The 16,723-nt window shown below is 43.4% G+C and overlaps 1 protein-coding gene across 1 annotated transcript in view; it reads left to right on the plus strand.

Annotated features, from left to right (window-relative positions):
* LOC142099735 (sodium- and chloride-dependent creatine transporter 1-like) overlaps positions 1 to 16,723 on the plus strand; it is a 48,938-nt gene that overhangs the window by 23,449 nt on the left and 8,766 nt on the right. The window contains 9 exon segments of the mRNA XM_075183562.1: positions 677 to 809; positions 6,329 to 6,463; positions 7,434 to 7,537; positions 9,470 to 9,594; positions 10,947 to 11,059; positions 12,008 to 12,145; positions 13,711 to 13,813; positions 15,282 to 15,382; positions 16,490 to 16,660. Of these exon segments, the coding sequence (XP_075039663.1) occupies positions 677 to 809; positions 6,329 to 6,463; positions 7,434 to 7,537; positions 9,470 to 9,594; positions 10,947 to 11,059; positions 12,008 to 12,145; positions 13,711 to 13,813; positions 15,282 to 15,382; positions 16,490 to 16,660 (1,123 nt within the window).

Genomic DNA, 16,723 nt, shown 5'->3' on the forward strand with positions numbered 1-16,723 from the left:
CAAATTATATGAGTGGGCAGACAAGAGATAACAAGAAGAATGAACAGAAAATAAGTGGATTCTAATTTCAGATGAAACATTTACTATGCAAAAATAAGCAATCTGAGCCCCCATGTAGCAGCTGTGCACATTGTTTTATTCATTTCTGTCCTACAGGAGTTTCCAGATTGGAATACCAGAAGTATATGAATACACATTAGCACTTCTGCCTCACAGCACTGGGGTCATGGGTTCAATTCCCGACCATGACCTTATCTGTGTGCAGTTTGTATGTTCTCCCCGTGTTTGCGTGGGTTTCCTCCGGGTGCTCCGGTTTCCTCCCATACTCCAAAAACATACTAGTAGATTAATTGGCTGCTATCAAAAATTGACCCTAGTCTCTCCCTCTCTCTCTGTGTGTGTTAGGGAATTTAGACTGTAAGCTCCAATGGGGCAGGGACTGATGTGAATGAGTTCTCTGTACAGCGCTGCGGAATCAGTGGCGCTCTATAAATAAATGGTGATGATGATGATGACACATGTTGTATGGTTGCATTAGAATCATTTAGATGCATGCTACACAATGAAACTTGCAGTCATCCAATGCTATTATGTATGTTCCATATATGACTGGTATTAAATGGTGACCTGGCCACACTAAGTGTCACTTTCTGCTAATGGCCGGTCTCTCCTGCAGGAATAAGGTGCTGCAGATCTCCGGAGGTCTGGATGAGCCTGGGCAGCTAAACTGGCAAATGATACTTTGTCTGCTGGCCACCTGGATCATTGTATATTTCTGCATCTGGAAGGGAGTCAAATCAACAGGAAAGGTAACACCGGGGAACTGGAGATGTTTTATACAACAAACTCTCTGTTACAGTAAAAGGTGCTAGAAATACTGTAAATGTTTTATAATGCCATAATTCAAGATAAATATCATAATGTCATGTGTTCCACATACTGTATAACTTCCACATACTGTATCCATACTTGCCAACTCTCCCGGAATGTCCGGGAGACTCCCGCATTTTGCGAGAGTCTTCCGGACTCCCGGGCGAGTGTGGCAATCTCCCGAATTCTGCCCACTTCACTAGGAAGTGCCCCACTTCCTAGTGAAGTGGGCAGAATTAGATCCCAAACGCCGCGATTCCCGGTGAATCGCGGCGTTTAGCCCCGCCCCCTGCTGTCAAATGACGCAATTTGCGTCATTACGTCACGGGGCGGGGCCAAAATGACGCGATTACGGCGCCCCCCCCTCCCCGCACGCCCACCTGCTACAGAGAGTCTCCCGGACACCAACTTAAAAAAGTTGGTAAGTATGACTGTATCACTTCCCCAATGTCCTGTGTTCCACATACTGTATCACTTCTTCAATGTCCTGTGTTCAACATACTGTATCACTTCCTCAATGTCCTGTGTTCCACATACTGTATCACTTCCCCAATGTCCTGTGTTCCACATACTGTATCACTTCCCCAATGTCCTGTGTTCCACATACTGTATCACTTCCCCAATGTCCTGTGTTCCACATACTGTATCACTTCCCCAATGTCCTGTGTTCCACATACTGTATCACTTCCTCAATGTTATGTGTTCCACATACTGTATCACTTACCCAATGTCCTGTGTTCCACATACTGTATCACTTCCTCAATGTTATGTGTTCCACATACTGCATCACTTCCCCAATGTCCTGTGTTCCACATACTGTATCACTCCTCCAATGTTATGTGTTCCACATACTGTATCACTTCTCCAATGTCCTGTGTTCCACATACTGTATCACTTCTCCAATGTCCTGTGTTCCACATACTGTATCACTTCCCCAATGTCCTGTGTTCCACATACTGTATCACTTCCTCAATGTTATGTGTTCCACATACTGTATCACTTCCCCAATGTCCTGTGTTCCACATACTGTATCACTTCCTCAATGTTATGTGTTCCACATACTGCATCACTTCCCCAATGTCCTGTGTTCCACATACTGTATCACTTCTCCAATGTTATGTGTTCCACATACTGTATCACTTCTCCAATGTCCTGTGTTCCACATACTGTATCACTTCTCCAATGTCCCGTGTTCCACATACTGTATCACTTCCTCAATGTTATGTGTTCCACATACTGTATCACTTCTCCAATGTCCTGTGTTCCACATACTGTATCACTTCCTCAATGTCCCGTGTTCCACATACTGTATCACTTCCCCAATGTCCTGTGTTCCACATACTGTATCACTTCCCCAATGTCCTGTGTTCCACATACTGTATCACTTCCTCAGTGTCCCGTGTTCCACATACTGTATCACTTCCCCAATGTCCTGTGTTCCACATACTGTATCACTTCCCCAATGTCCTGTGTTCCACATACTGTATCACTTCCTCAATGTTATGTGTTCCACATACTGTATCACTTACCCAATGTCCTGTGTTCCACATACTGTATCACTTCCTTAATGTTATGTGTTCCACATACTGTATCACTTCCCCAATGTCCTGTGTTCCACATACTGTATCACTTCCTTAATGTTATGTGTTCCACATACTGTATCACTTCCCTGATGTCCTGTGTTCCACATACTGTATCACTTCCTTAATGTTATGTGTTCCACATACTGTATCACTTCCCTGATGTCCTGTGTTCCACATACTGTATCACTTCCTTAATGTTATGTGTTCCACATACTGTATCACTTCCCCAATGTCCGGTGTTCCACATACTGTATCACTTCCTTAATGTTATGTGTTCCACATACTGTATCACTTCCTTAATGTTATGTGTTCCACATACTGTATCACTTCCCCAATGTCCTGTGTTCCACATACTGTATCACTTCCTTAATGTTATGTGTTCCACATACTGTATCACTTCCCTGATGTCCTGTGTTCCACATACTGTATCACTTCCCTGATTTTGTGTGTTGTATGCACTATGGTACTTTCTCAATTCCTTTTTGTTTCACATACTGTATCTCCAGCTATTATTCATGAGTTTCAGCTACTGTAACATTTCCTTAATGTTGTGTGTTCCACATTCTGAATCACTTACATATGTTTCACTTCTTCAGTTGTGTGTGTTCCAAATATTGTATCGCTTCCTAATTGCTGTGTGTCCCACATAGTGTATCACTGCCTCAGTGTTGTGTTTGCAGCATACTGTACCTATTTCATTACTTCCAACTATGGTAGCACTTCCTCAATACCTTGTGTCCCATATACTGACAAACACGACTTATTAATGTAGATCATGTACATTTGGCACATTCATGAACATATTGAAAGAATATGTTTTTGCTATTCTGTATGTACTGCTTGTATGCACCTTTCAGTCGTGGCACAAACCCCTGTGGGTTGTTATGTTTGAGCGATAGGAAGCCGGCACCCTTATCAGTCTGAGGAGTGATACAATAATGAAGTTTCTCTCCTTCCTTTTCCTGCATCTCCCTGAGGCCACCAGACACAGCTCTCAGCTCTGATTGTCATGTGTGTCACGAGTTCTCCTATTCTCCACTTCTCCTTCCCACACGGCTGATTGCACAGGACAGGGGGATTAATCAAACAGCATCAGAGTTTAATCTCTGCAGTCCTCCCTTCAATACTAATGCTTTTATCAAATCAGCGAGCGGGGAGAAAAACTGCAGCCTGAAAGACATAAACATTGATTGGCACGAAACAAAGTGTCCTTGACTTTGCATTCCCTTTACTGCGGAGAGAAATAGTCTACACACCCTTATTGACATTGAAGGTGATTGTGATGTGAAGCCTGACATCAAGATACATCACGTCAGATCTCTTTTCACCTTTAATGTGACTTTGCAACCAACACAATTCAAGTTAAAAACAAATAGACATTTTTGGGGAAAAAGAAGTGAAATACCCTGCTTGCATAAGTGTGCACACCCTTCCATAATGGGGTTATAGCTGTGTTCAGAGTTAACCAATCCCATTCAAAATCAGCGTACACCTGCTCGAGAACCTATAAAGTTTGTCAGAAACCGAGGTGTACTTGTGAAAATCAAGGACCAAGGCTGATTTGTGCTGTATGTTTTCCATTATGTACTTATTTAATGTCTGCCTCTATTTCTCCCTCCAAGGGTATTTGTCAGTACTGTCCCCTGCCCCCTGTCTTATTCACCATAGTGATAGAACCATTGGTGATTCTGATCAGAGATTCTGCGGATAATTTTGGGCTTGCAGATTGCCAGACTGGAAGAAAAACATTTTTAAGTTAATTTGCACTTTTCTTTATTTAGAGAAACCAAAAGCGCTATTGTCCCCCCTATATCCATTTCTCTGAATTGTGCATCAATTGAAACTAGTCAAAATATTTTTACTTAATAAAAGTATACTGGGAACGTGGGGGGTGGACTGCCCTCTCCAAAGGGTAGAAAAAATTGAGTACCTGGGCTTAGTCATGTCAAAAGACCTTACTGTATTCTCATCTTTAACAGGAGAAGTTAACCTGATCTTTCTCCCAAAATTATTTATAGCTCTTCCAGTATTCACCTGTGTTGAGATAAACGACCTTGCTCTAACGTCCTAGATCTCATATGGGCACAAGTGACCACATAGTTACGTAGATACCCTACTGTGGCTTAACCACCACCTCTCCGATCTAATGACCATCGCTGATATAACACGCTGGTCTTCAAGGGAGCGAGGATCTTTAGGTGTGTTTTGAACTACGGTCCACTGTAGTTTGACCAACTAAAATCTGGATTTAACCCATACTTGCCAACTCTTCCGGAATGTCCGGGAGACTCCCGAAATGTGGGTCGGTCCCCTGGACTCCCGGGAGAGCAGGCAAGTCTCCCGCATTCCGCAATTCCCTGGCCAAAATAATGCGATTAGCGGTGACTCGCGTCATTTTGGCCCCTCGACAAATGGCATTTCCGTCGCGATTGACCGTGCCCCGCCCCCGCCTGCCCTCTAGTCACTCCCCTCCCCCGGACTGCACTGCCTGAAAGTAGGCAAGTATGATTTAACCTCTCAAACAATATCTTTTTTTAGCATCTTCAACTAAGATCCACCCTTACAGCACAGTTCCTGCTGCTGCTGATAGAACTGACAATGTCATCATTAGAGCTTTGAGCCTATCCACTGAAGCAAGAGTTGTCACAATTACGTCTCCACTTAAACTCTGTTTATGAAGCCCGCTCTCCTCCTAGCTGGCAGAGGTGGGTGGAGGAGGTGGGTGGTAGAGGTGGGTTCCTGGGATGACAAGCAGCGGGAGGAGATGATGAAGTAGATGTACCTATTTGTTCTAGAGGGAGACTGACTCACATAAATACATTAAAAAGAAAACATTAAAAAGAGAACAATTGAAAAACAACCCCACACCACCAAAAACAAAACAATGCACAAAAGAGCAAATAAGATGAATCTTTTATGCTGCCAAATTCGATGTGTCTGTGTCTCACAAGTCATACAAGGTTCCTGCACGTCTAGTACAATTTGGTCTAGTTGAGAAAATCATCGGTCCTTGCTGGAGGTAAACTCGGCACAAGCTTTGGTCAAGCTGTGAGATAGCCCAATTTCTGTTCCCGGGTGTTGGATTTTGTTAGCAGATATTTAATGTTCCCGTATATTATATTTTATTTCCCACTCCACAGGGGCTGGTCGATGAACTTCAAATGCCAAAGACTCGCAACTCCGAGTATTATATTATGCTAAGTAGTGCTTTAGTATTCTATTGGTATCCTGTGATCATGCCCTTTATTACTAAGTGGGACAAGCTCATAAATTATGTCTTAGGCCTTACTGAGATAACACAGGCGATGCCCAGATACATTTCTGGGGCATTTGGATTGAATTTATATTCAAGGACTGTGAGGAAGGTGGGTCTGAGCTCAACTCTAAATCGCAGTTTTGTAGATAAAACTGGACAGTATTTGAGTGCTACATGCAAAGCAGACAGTATTTCCCTGCATGCAAAAATGCATTTGCGAGCCCTGCATCGAAACATGGTATGTCCAAAAGCAAATGTACCCCCTTTAGCTGGATTTACTCTTAATTGTAAATGAAACTATATATGTCCAGCAATAATTGTTCACTGAATTACATATGATGAGTGATGTGTTTACCAAGTACGTGATTAATCTCTGGTAATTCATGTACTAGATGGGTACTGGAAACCACCTCGGTTTAGCACCATCGAGCCTCAGTATTCCGACCAGCGCACTGCAAGGTGCCACTGAGGAAATATGGACAAATCGAGGTGCGTGGCGAGTCCACGGGTGATTTTGTGCTGCGGAGCAGCCGTTTAGCGTTTCACTAGTGACCATCCGATGTCTTCACAACGTGGTGGGTTTTATCTAACATCAGCTGTAAACCTCTATCTTTTCCAGGTGGTCTACTTCACAGCTCTGTTTCCATACGTGGTTCTGATCGTCCTTTTAGCCCACGGGGTCACTCTGCCGGGTGCACTGGATGGCATTGTATACTATCTAAAACCTAACTGGTCTAAGCTCGCTGAAGCTCAGGTGAGGTCCAACGCGCTTTACCATTCTGCCTTCACTTTTGAAGTTTGCCGTTTTCAGTCTGCGTTAAAATTAATATATTTTTTTAAAAAGAAACACTATATAAATAATATTTTTATTCAATTTAAACGTTTTTTTAATTTTATTTTGAACTGCAAACATTACTTGCCATTCAAAGTCGGTAGCTCGCGTATAATGTTTGCAATAAAGAATCACCAAGATATGGTTCGAAGCAGATAGCGTTTCACAATTTTTGCAACGGTTCAATGATTAGAGAAACGTTAGAACTGTTTCGTCGAAGCGGTTCAAGAACCGGAACGCAAGCATTTTAAGCCTCTCTAGTTCATGCGCGTTATTTACATTTGGGGTCTCTCACCCATAGCAACCAATCAGATTCTAGCTATCATTTTCTACAATGTACTAGATAGCTTATTGTTACAAACTGATTGGTTGCTATGGGCAACACCCCCACATTTCCTTTTTAGAAGTTTTAGTAAATCTATCCTTAAAACCCTAATCACTGCACTGTTCAGTTACCCTCCAAGATCTCTATAGAAGAATATACTGATACATATCTTAGGGCTGGTATGTGTTGGAATTTTCCCTGCCCCCGCGGTATTGTCAATCTGAGCTGCGCCTGCGCTTAGCCAGCGTTACATGCGCACAACGACCACAGAATTATCCGGTTGCCTATTAGATACAAAAATATTAACATTCGCTTTGGTATATTATCACACACACACATTATTTGATGTCCTACTTTATATAACGTGTTTTTAAGCTGTTTCCTTGCACTTAATAGAATGTTGTTGGTTATATTATCTGCAACATATTATATTGTCCTTTGTCATTGTTATTGTTTAATGCAAGAGCAGATTGAGCAGCACTGTGTACGTTATCTCTGCTCATACCACGGGCTCATGTCTGCTTGAATCATTCCGGATTGACCACAGACTCTCTCTCTCCCCTGTAGGTATGGATTGATGCCGGAACTCAGATCTTCTTCTCTTACGCTATCGGTTTAGGGGCACTAACAGCTTTAGGCAGCTACAACAGATTTCATAATAACTGCTACAGGTGAGTTTTCCTGGCCGTGAGGAGGAGAACGAGACATCACCTTCTATACACCCTAAAAACACACGATCTTGGCCGACGTTTGTGCTAACAAGCAACGCTCAAATGATTCTTAGATGTCACTTCTTGTATGCCTTAGTAAGAAGCTAATACGTTTCCAGCCCTCTGCCCCGATCGTGCTTATCACTTTGAGTCAAAATACAAAAACATTTGGCAAATACTGTCTTCTCTGTAGGAGCCTGTAGACCGCAGCATTGTGTGTGTGTGTGTGTGTGTGTGTGTGTGTGTGTGTGTGTGTGTGTGTGTGTGTGTGTGTGTTGCTGTTTCCTATGTAGGTGTCTGTGGAATGGAATGAATCTTCCAAATTGGCTAAGGATGGGAAGTTAATTGAGGTTGGCTCTGTGTAGCTGGAGGTTTGAGAGTCCATATAGGGTGATTTATGTACAGGAGCACAGTTGGCCTTCAGCCCAAAATAACTCTCTAAATAACCTCCAGAGTTGGAGGAAAAGTATATTAGAATTGCTTTGAGAATGACTAAACCTGAAATGTAAGTAGACTTGTATGAGTTCTTGGGACCAGATGTCTGTCCTGATGTGCGGAGAGGCGGAGACCTCTTTAGAGGAGCGCAGGGTGTAAAGAGTGTAAAGGTCACATCAAACTCCAGCCTCCTTAGCATCACTCCTTTTAAAAGATATACTTTTATTTTTGTTTCTCCTAAATTACTGCTTGGTTTAAGCTCATTTAAAAGAATCAGGATAATGTAGAGACATTGGGACCGTGTGAAGCATTTTTCCACGTTGCTTGGAGTGCGCACAGAAATGTCTCTGACAAAGTGCAAGACAGAGGCTCAGAACAGGTCCCATTAAAAGTATAGAACAAGACCTGATCCCTTTATTTCATTAGAATAATCTGGCTCCACAAACCACTATCTCATTACTGTAAAGCTCCACAAAACAAGGCGGACTGGTGCCTAGACTTGGGTAGGAAAACCGTTACTGTGCTCAACTCCTCCACCCTGCCTGCGCTGGTGCACCTTCGTTGCGGCTCTTCCGTCCATCCTGATCTGTAAACCTGATGGAAATCGAGTTACTCTTGTGTAAATTGAATCACACTTTTGCATTACGGAGCGGCCATTTGTGCAGCACAGTTGCAGCTAGATTTCTGCCGGGCAAAAGTGGCTGCATTTGTGGAGGAGCAGAAGTTTGCAGAGGCACCCGATGCGCCTCTGTTTGCAGAGCAGTGCAGAAACGAGATTTAATTTGGCGGACAAAAACGGGAGAAGAGGGTGCATTTTTTGGGGAAGTTCCTGACGTCTGCACAGCAGATGGCAATCCGCAAAAGAACTTGAATTGTGCACTGTCTGCAAATGCTCTTCTCTGCCAAACGGGTCCTGTTAAAAATATAGAATTAGTCCCAATCTCCAACAGCCAAACAGAGCAGTATTTTAAGTGAAGAAGTAAAAGTTTGATTGATTGTAAGGGTGGTTCTAAAGAGGTACAAGGTTGGACTTTGATGTGACTTTTGCACCCCTAAAGAGTTTTTTGTCTCTCCACACGTTGAGATGCACTTTGCAGAGTCTGCTCTCGAGTACAGAGAAGAAATGAGCACTTTGACCTGCACTGAATGGGCCATTGAGATGCACCAATGAAAAACCAAGGTATTTTGTGATGTGCCTCAGGTGCTCTTTGTAAATTTACCTCCACTGAGAATTGTACAAGACATAAGAAAGGAAAAAACTGATACTCTTGTAAAGTCTATCAACACTTAATGCTACAATCTCTGGAAACTCAGTACATGATACAGTTATGGAATTCTGAGCTAAACGGCCAATCCAAGGCCAAACCATCATGATCATTAATTAATATAGAATCATAGTTTCTCTGGAAGTAATTATTATTTAATTCTATCTCATGGCTCTTTTTTTTCCCCCGGCAGAGACGCATATATTTTGGCTGCTATTAACAGCTCTACAAGCTTCTTTGCCGGATTTGTGGTGTTTTCCGTCCTCGGGTTCATGGCATCGGAACAGGGAGTTGACATATCAAAAGTTGCGGAGTCTGGTGAGTGTGTTGAGTCTGGTGAGTATGGAATAAAAACGTCATTAACACAGTTTATTTTCCCTATAGGCAAACTATCGGCAAAATAATAAAAAAACGTTAAGTAACACAGGGCTCATTTTTTCGTTGCTATATAATCAAACTTATTGGGGCTAAACTTTATGTGGCCCAGTCTAATACGCAGAACCTTCCTGGGGTCCCAGTCTAATATACAGAACCTTCCTGGGGTCCCAGTCTAACATGCAGAACCTTCCCCGGAGCCCAGTCTAATACGCAGAACCTTCCCCGGAGCCCAGTCTAATATACAGAACCTTCCCGGGGGCCCAGTCTAATACGCAGAACCTTCCCCGGACCCCAGTCTAATAGGCAGAACCTTCCCGGGGTCCCAGTCTAATACGCAGAACCTTCCCCGGACCCCAGTCTAATAGGCAGAACCTTCCTGGGGTCCCAGTCTAATACGCAGAACCTTCCCCGGACCCCAGTCTAATAGGCAGAACCTTCCTGGGGTCCCAGTCTAATATGCAGAACCTTCCCCGGAGCCCAGTCTAATACGCAGAACCTTCCCCGGAGCCCAGTCTAATAGGCAGAACCTTCCCGGGGGCCCAGTCTAATATGCAGAACCTTCCTGGGGTCCCAGTCTAATAGGCAGAACCTTCCCGGGGGCCCAGTCTAATACGCAGAACCTTCCCTGGAACCCAGTCTAATATGCAGAACCTTCCCCAGAGCCCAGTCTAATACGCAGAACCTTCCCCGGAGCCCAGTCTAATAGGCAGAACCTTCCTGGGGTCCCAGTCTAATAGGCAGAACCTTCCCGGGGGCCCAGTCTAATACGCAGAACCTTCCCCGGAGCCCAGTCTAATACGCAGAACCTTCCCCAGAGCCCAGTCTAATACGCAGAACCTTCCTGGGGGCCCGGACCTCCCTTCTCTCCCTATTAATGCACTTGCCAGGACTGGGAGTACAATGTGTTTCCACTAGATTTCAAAATAATTTCAGTAGCCACAATTTCAGGTAACCACAGACCTTGTCGTACCTCACGGTTGGCATTGGAAGTGGTTTGGCGCATTATATCTCAGTGGAGAGATAATCATTATTAAGCACAATGTGGAAAGTGGTTTTATCTCTTCATCATAAGAGGCAGAATTAATGCAAGTGAATTATTTATACCTAGTCTAGTTTGCCCTTACTATCTATGCCTCTAGCCATCTGTCAGTGACTGGCAGCCTTTAAACTTCTGAGTGTTTGTCCTGCACAAAGGCATGATGGGTAATGTAGGGAAGGGAATAGGCATCTTGACATGTAATCTAACAGACTCACAACCTGATGCTGTCCTTTGTCTGACCATTTCTTCCTAGGTCCTGGATTGGCCTTTATCGCTTACCCAAAGGCAGTAACTTTGATGCCATTTGCTCCAATCTGGGCTGCCCTGTTCTTCTTTATGCTATTGGTTCTTGGTTTAGACAGCCAGGTAATCCCAGGGATTTGGGGTAATTGTGTTTAAGGGATATAGCTAACCGAACATCTACACACTTGGTGAATGGAAAAAGGTGAACGCCACTTTGGGGCGTCCTAAAATGTTTTACAGTTCAAGGCCGGATTTATATCTCTGACCCACCAGATTGGCTATATTTAGCTATTAAACTAAAAAAAGCCCAAAGTGCACTCGATGTGACATTTACTCACAAAGTAACTGCGATGAAGATTCGACATTCACAATGTTTTGACTTCCAGCTCTTGGATTAAAGTTACTAATAAGAGAAACTTCTTATCTCACTTATCTTTGTTGCGGTTCCTGAATTCTGTATAAGTCATGATTAGCTACTACACCAACCCTTGGGCTAGCGACCAAGTGGATGGGATAAAATACCCAGTTATCAAACAAAAGTCAGTGGGAACTCAAAACTAAATGTTTGGTGTTTCTGCCCGGTTGGGTGATCCTTCCCAGTAGAGTTGCCGTCCATATCTTGTCTACTTTAGAAATCCGGCCCTGAGCTACACACTTCTATGTAAATACAGACATTGTCATTTGTAGTATGGATTAAATAAATGGGTGGAGGGATCTTAAAATATGTTTTTATTGTTGGGATGCTCTGGTCATATTTTGGCACCCAGGAGCAATGTCTCGTTTTTGTGTGATATCTCCAAGTGCTGAGCAGGACCTGCCCTCCACTCCCCACAGGACAGCTGTCTCCTCATCACCTTCCTCTTCTCTCACGGTGGGCGAGGGACAGAGAAGAGGTTGGACACTGACACCATCAGGGCAGAGTTGGAGGAGAATACGGGAGAATTCCAGTCTGTGTAATGGTGTGCAGGGTTGCGGGTATGGGGTCTCAAGTGAACCTTGTGCGTTCAGCTAGTCTTCCTGGACACGTCCTGCCTGTCTTCTAACGTGCGCTTCCCTTCTATCTCTAAACAGTTTGTGGGGGTCGAGGGATTCATTACCGGGATCCTGGATTTATTTCCTCACCCAATTAATGGCTTTTTGCGCAGGGAGGTCACCGCTGCACTCTGTTGCCTTCTATGCTTCATTATCGACCTCTCCATGGTGACTGAGGTAAGAAACAAGAGATATTTGAAGTTCTCCTAAAGGGTGATACACTCAATACTGTTTTATTAGCCATCGAACAGTGCTTTGATCTCTCTCTTATGATCATCATCATCATTTATTTATATAGCGCCAACATATTCCGTAGCGCTTATGTACTCTAGACGTCTTTGGGCCGATGCAGATAGAGAGATATACACCAGTTTGCGTGGTGTATCAGAAAATGAGCGCACTCATTGGCTCCTGTGCAGACGTGTCATTCTGGCACTCATGCCCGCCTGCGGTGGGATGGGGGAGGGAAGGGGCGTGCAAGAGCAGGCAGAGTACACTAAAGTCGTCTTCACGCAAATACGGCTCATGCAGACCTGCAGACACACCGTATACGCCTGTTTGGAGGCGTAGGTTCCGTTCCTGCTGTAGGCCGGAATAATCCGAGGTCTAACTGGGCTGGAGCCCAGGGGCCTCGGGCATCTGGGGGGCCCACCGGCATTCATTGGGTCGCTCCGACTGTCAGCTGGAGAATGGCAGGCAGCTAACAGCAAATGTTATGCTGTTAGCTGCCTGCTGTCACTGTAGTGCTTCCTCTGCGCGCAGTAATCTCCTTACTGAGATCTCGTGAGAGTGAGACTATGACTCATAGTCTCACTCTCACAAGATCTCCTCAGTAAGGAGATTACTGCGCGCCGAGGGAGCACTACAGGGAGAAGAACGTAAGCAGATAAGTGCTCGGGGAAGGGGTGGTGGCCCCCTTAGCCCTCCATTCCCTTAATCCTGCCCTAGCTACAGAACAGGTGTTCCCGTTTTGCATCCAGCTGTGCCACAGCCTCTCTCTCAGTAACCCTATCCAAGGACACTGTTGACAGTCTCTCTGAATCTAATGTCTGATAACAGAGAACACTAGCTTGCACTCAGCTGTATATAGGTAATATAAATACAATGCATAACATCACATCCATACACATTGTGGTGCCCCACATTCTCATCACCCTGCTGTCCAATACCCCATCCTTACTTTTAGTTTCAAAAAAAGTTTCTGGTACAGACTATGTAGCACCAACAAGAAAACTAATAGTAAAAAAAGTAAATAAAATAAAAATAACATGACCAGTATGGTCAAGGAGCAGTACTGCCCCCAGCATTTACCTGTGTTGTCTGTTAGGTAACTACAGGGGCGGTGGAACATCTCCAAATATATTTGTGAACATTAACAGATACCTTTAAATATTTAAGCAAAGTGGATCCAACACCTAACAGTAGAGAACAGCTGACATGATTTTAGTTTACATTAGTAGCTTTTAGGACATGCGGCTTTCTGGCTGTAATATTGATTGGTAAATGTTTGATCAATAGTATAACCCATGCCCCCCCCCCCCCCCTCCCCAAAAGCACAAACCTTGGGGCCTATGTAACAAGGCCAAATATGGAGACAAGAGACATGCATTTCCTCTCTTTAATCCATATTTGCCGGCGGATATAATATGGTTCAGCGCCCCTGATAGTTGTTAGTCTGCCTGGCTGGGTGGGATGTGTGGCGGGCTCTCGTCAGATCACTAATATCCGTTGTATGATTCCAGGGCGGGATGTACGTCTTCCAGCTTTTCGACTACTATTCCGCAAGTGGCATTACTCTGCTGTGGCAGGCCTTCTGGGAGTGCGTAGTCATTGCGTGGGTTTACGGTAAGTCCCGTGGGGTCTCTTATGGATGTCAGGTTTGTGGAAAAATATCCGCACATATCTCGCTGTTCAACAAGGGCAACTTTATTAACAATAGGGAAACACTTTGTTGAGCAAAAAGGATGACCATCACAGATTCCCTGAATATTTTTTTTTTTTTAATTTTAATTTATCTTTATTATTTTTTTTAATAATAATAAATTAATCTTTTTATTAACTCCCCCCCCCCCCCCCACATTGAAAGCCCAAATCTGCAGAGACTGTCCAGGCAAAGCAGTACGTTAACCCTTACCGCTCTGGACCAGTAACTGAATTACTGGAGCTCCCCGAGCGATATATTTTTGTTAAATTAAGGCGATAAGGACATTTTTTTTAAAATATGCCGCGATAAGTGGAAATAAAAATACTACTTATCTCTGGCGTACCGGGCCTATTGATGAATTAGCACCTGTAAACCAAAAAATGGTTATGGGGTAGATTTATCAAACCTTCTAAAAAGGAAGAGTGGAGGTGTTGCCCATAGCAACCAATCAGATTCTAATTTTAATGTTCTAGAATGTACAAGATAAATGATAGCTAGAATCTGATTGGTTGCTATGGGCAACATCTCCACTTAGCCTTTTAGAAGGTTTAATAAATTGCCTTCAATGGCTTAATGCAGCACTGCACTTCTTGCTATGATATTTGCAGCAGGGGTTAACATAGTATTGGAGAAGGGTCGGTATAGCGGGGGCTTTAGCTATATCATGCTATATCTCACATGCACAGGACATGGTTTACGTATAACTCCCCAATATTATTAGTGAATTTTCAAAATCCATTGATAATGTGAATGTTTCTACTATAGTCCACAATGTATCCCAAAAGGAAAAGACCTATAACCTGTTTTACAGAGCCATCTAGTGGTATATTATGGTAAAACAATTGCAATATTTTCCTGTGTACTTCCTCACTGCCACATGAAGATGGCGCTATTGCTGCTTACCTGTCACAAACACATTAAACTATATCAGTGTCTTTAAAATAGCCAAATATAATTTGTCAATCTAAATGTGCATTAGGATCCTATTTCAGACTTGCAGGTAAATTGGTTACCGTCCTAGTAAAGTCTACATTTACTATTTCATTTTAGTTCCAATCCAGCAACTAACAATCATATTAAAGACATTGTCCGCTCATAGATGACCTGAACTATCAGATATTACCCCCTCTTTTCTTTCCCCTTCGATAGGAGTTGGAAGGAAACCACTAACCAATGTATTACCCGGTCTCTATTGTGTCTATAAATAAGCGAAGGAGAGGCCTAGTTAAGGCTGAGCCTGTCCTAAGTATTTAAGCAGCCAGAACAGAGGGATTCAGCTTATGCAGCTTCCGACTGGATTGGCCAATGCTCCTGTCCAATCCAGTGCTTCATACATCACACGCCTACAGTGGCTGAGAATTCTAACTATCCCATCTGTATCTCTCACAGGTGCTGATAGGTTTATGGATGACATTGCCCGGATGATTGGTTACCGACCTCTCCCTTACATGAAATGGTGCTGGTCTGTGATTACTCCTCTAGTCTGTGTGGTAAGTAGGACAGGGTCACTACTAGGAGCTCCGATTCCCAGTGCCAACATCTTTCTCCTGTATAAATATACAGGTACAGTATCTATCATTTGGAATGCTTGGGACCCTTTTCTATATAAGGTGTTTTCCTGTAATTTGGAGCACCATGCCTAAGACGCACTAACCATGATTACAAATGGCCACAAAGTTTCCCCGCACTGACTCTGACATTCTTTATCTCATTCAATTAATTAGCAGTGCTCCTCATAGTAACTAACTAATTTCCTGGCACAATTCCAGATTTACAATATTTGTCCCTGGAAATGTTTTAAGCATCATCCAATTGCTCTTATTTTGCATATATCACTCTCTTCTTTTTCTGTTGGTTTTATAAGATTATATTTAATTAAAGATGATTATAATCTGTTTCGCATATAACAATTTTGGGATTTGAAATATGCAGGTATTATACTACTCAGGCAATAGCCTGCCCCATTTTCTATCATTTTACATTTATATGATGTTTTCTTAGGTTCCCACGATCAGTTTGTTGTTTTTTATGACTGTCTGACATTATGTAGGAGATGGGGATGATGTATCTCACGTCTGCCTGTATGAAAAAAAAACATATGACTATTTGTAATTATTTAGTTGCATTGACTTCTAAAGATGGGTTGTGGTAGATTTTGGGGTTATGGCGATGAAGGGGGTACACTGACTTTCCTGGACTAACTCAGACCTTCCTGGACTAACTTGACTAACTCAGACCTTCCTGAACTAACTCAGACCTTCCTGGACTAACTCAGACCTTCCTGGACTAACTAGACTAACTCAGACCTTCCTGGACTAACTAGACTAACTCAGACCTTCCTGGACTAACTAGACTAACTTAGACCTTCCTGGACTAACTCAGACCTTCCTGGACTAACTAGACTAACTCAGACCTTCCTGGACTAACTAGACTAACTCAGACCTTCCAGGACAAACTAGACTAACTCAGACCTTCCTGGACTAACTAGACTAACTCAGACCTTCCAGGACTAACTAGACTTACTCAGACCTTCCAGGACAAACTAGACTAACTCAGACCTTCCTGGACTAACTCATCTGTGGGTTCTTTGTTTACAGGGAATTTTTGTGTTTCACGTGATCAACTACAAGCCTCTAACTTACAACAAAACATACGTCTACCCCTGGTGGGGTGAGGCCATCGGCTGGGGTCTAGCTCTGGCGTCCATGCTGTGTATCCCACTGACTCTTGTATGCAAGCTGCTAGGAGCCAAGGGGTCTCTGCGGGAGGTGAGTGTCTCTGTCTGCACCACGTTAGTATTAGGCAAGTTGAACCCAACAATATAAGCTGAT

Source organism: Mixophyes fleayi, chromosome 8 (assembly GCF_038048845.1).
Source record: "Mixophyes fleayi isolate aMixFle1 chromosome 8, aMixFle1.hap1, whole genome shotgun sequence".
In the NCBI taxonomy this organism is placed as follows: domain Eukaryota; kingdom Metazoa; phylum Chordata; class Amphibia; order Anura; family Limnodynastidae; genus Mixophyes; species Mixophyes fleayi.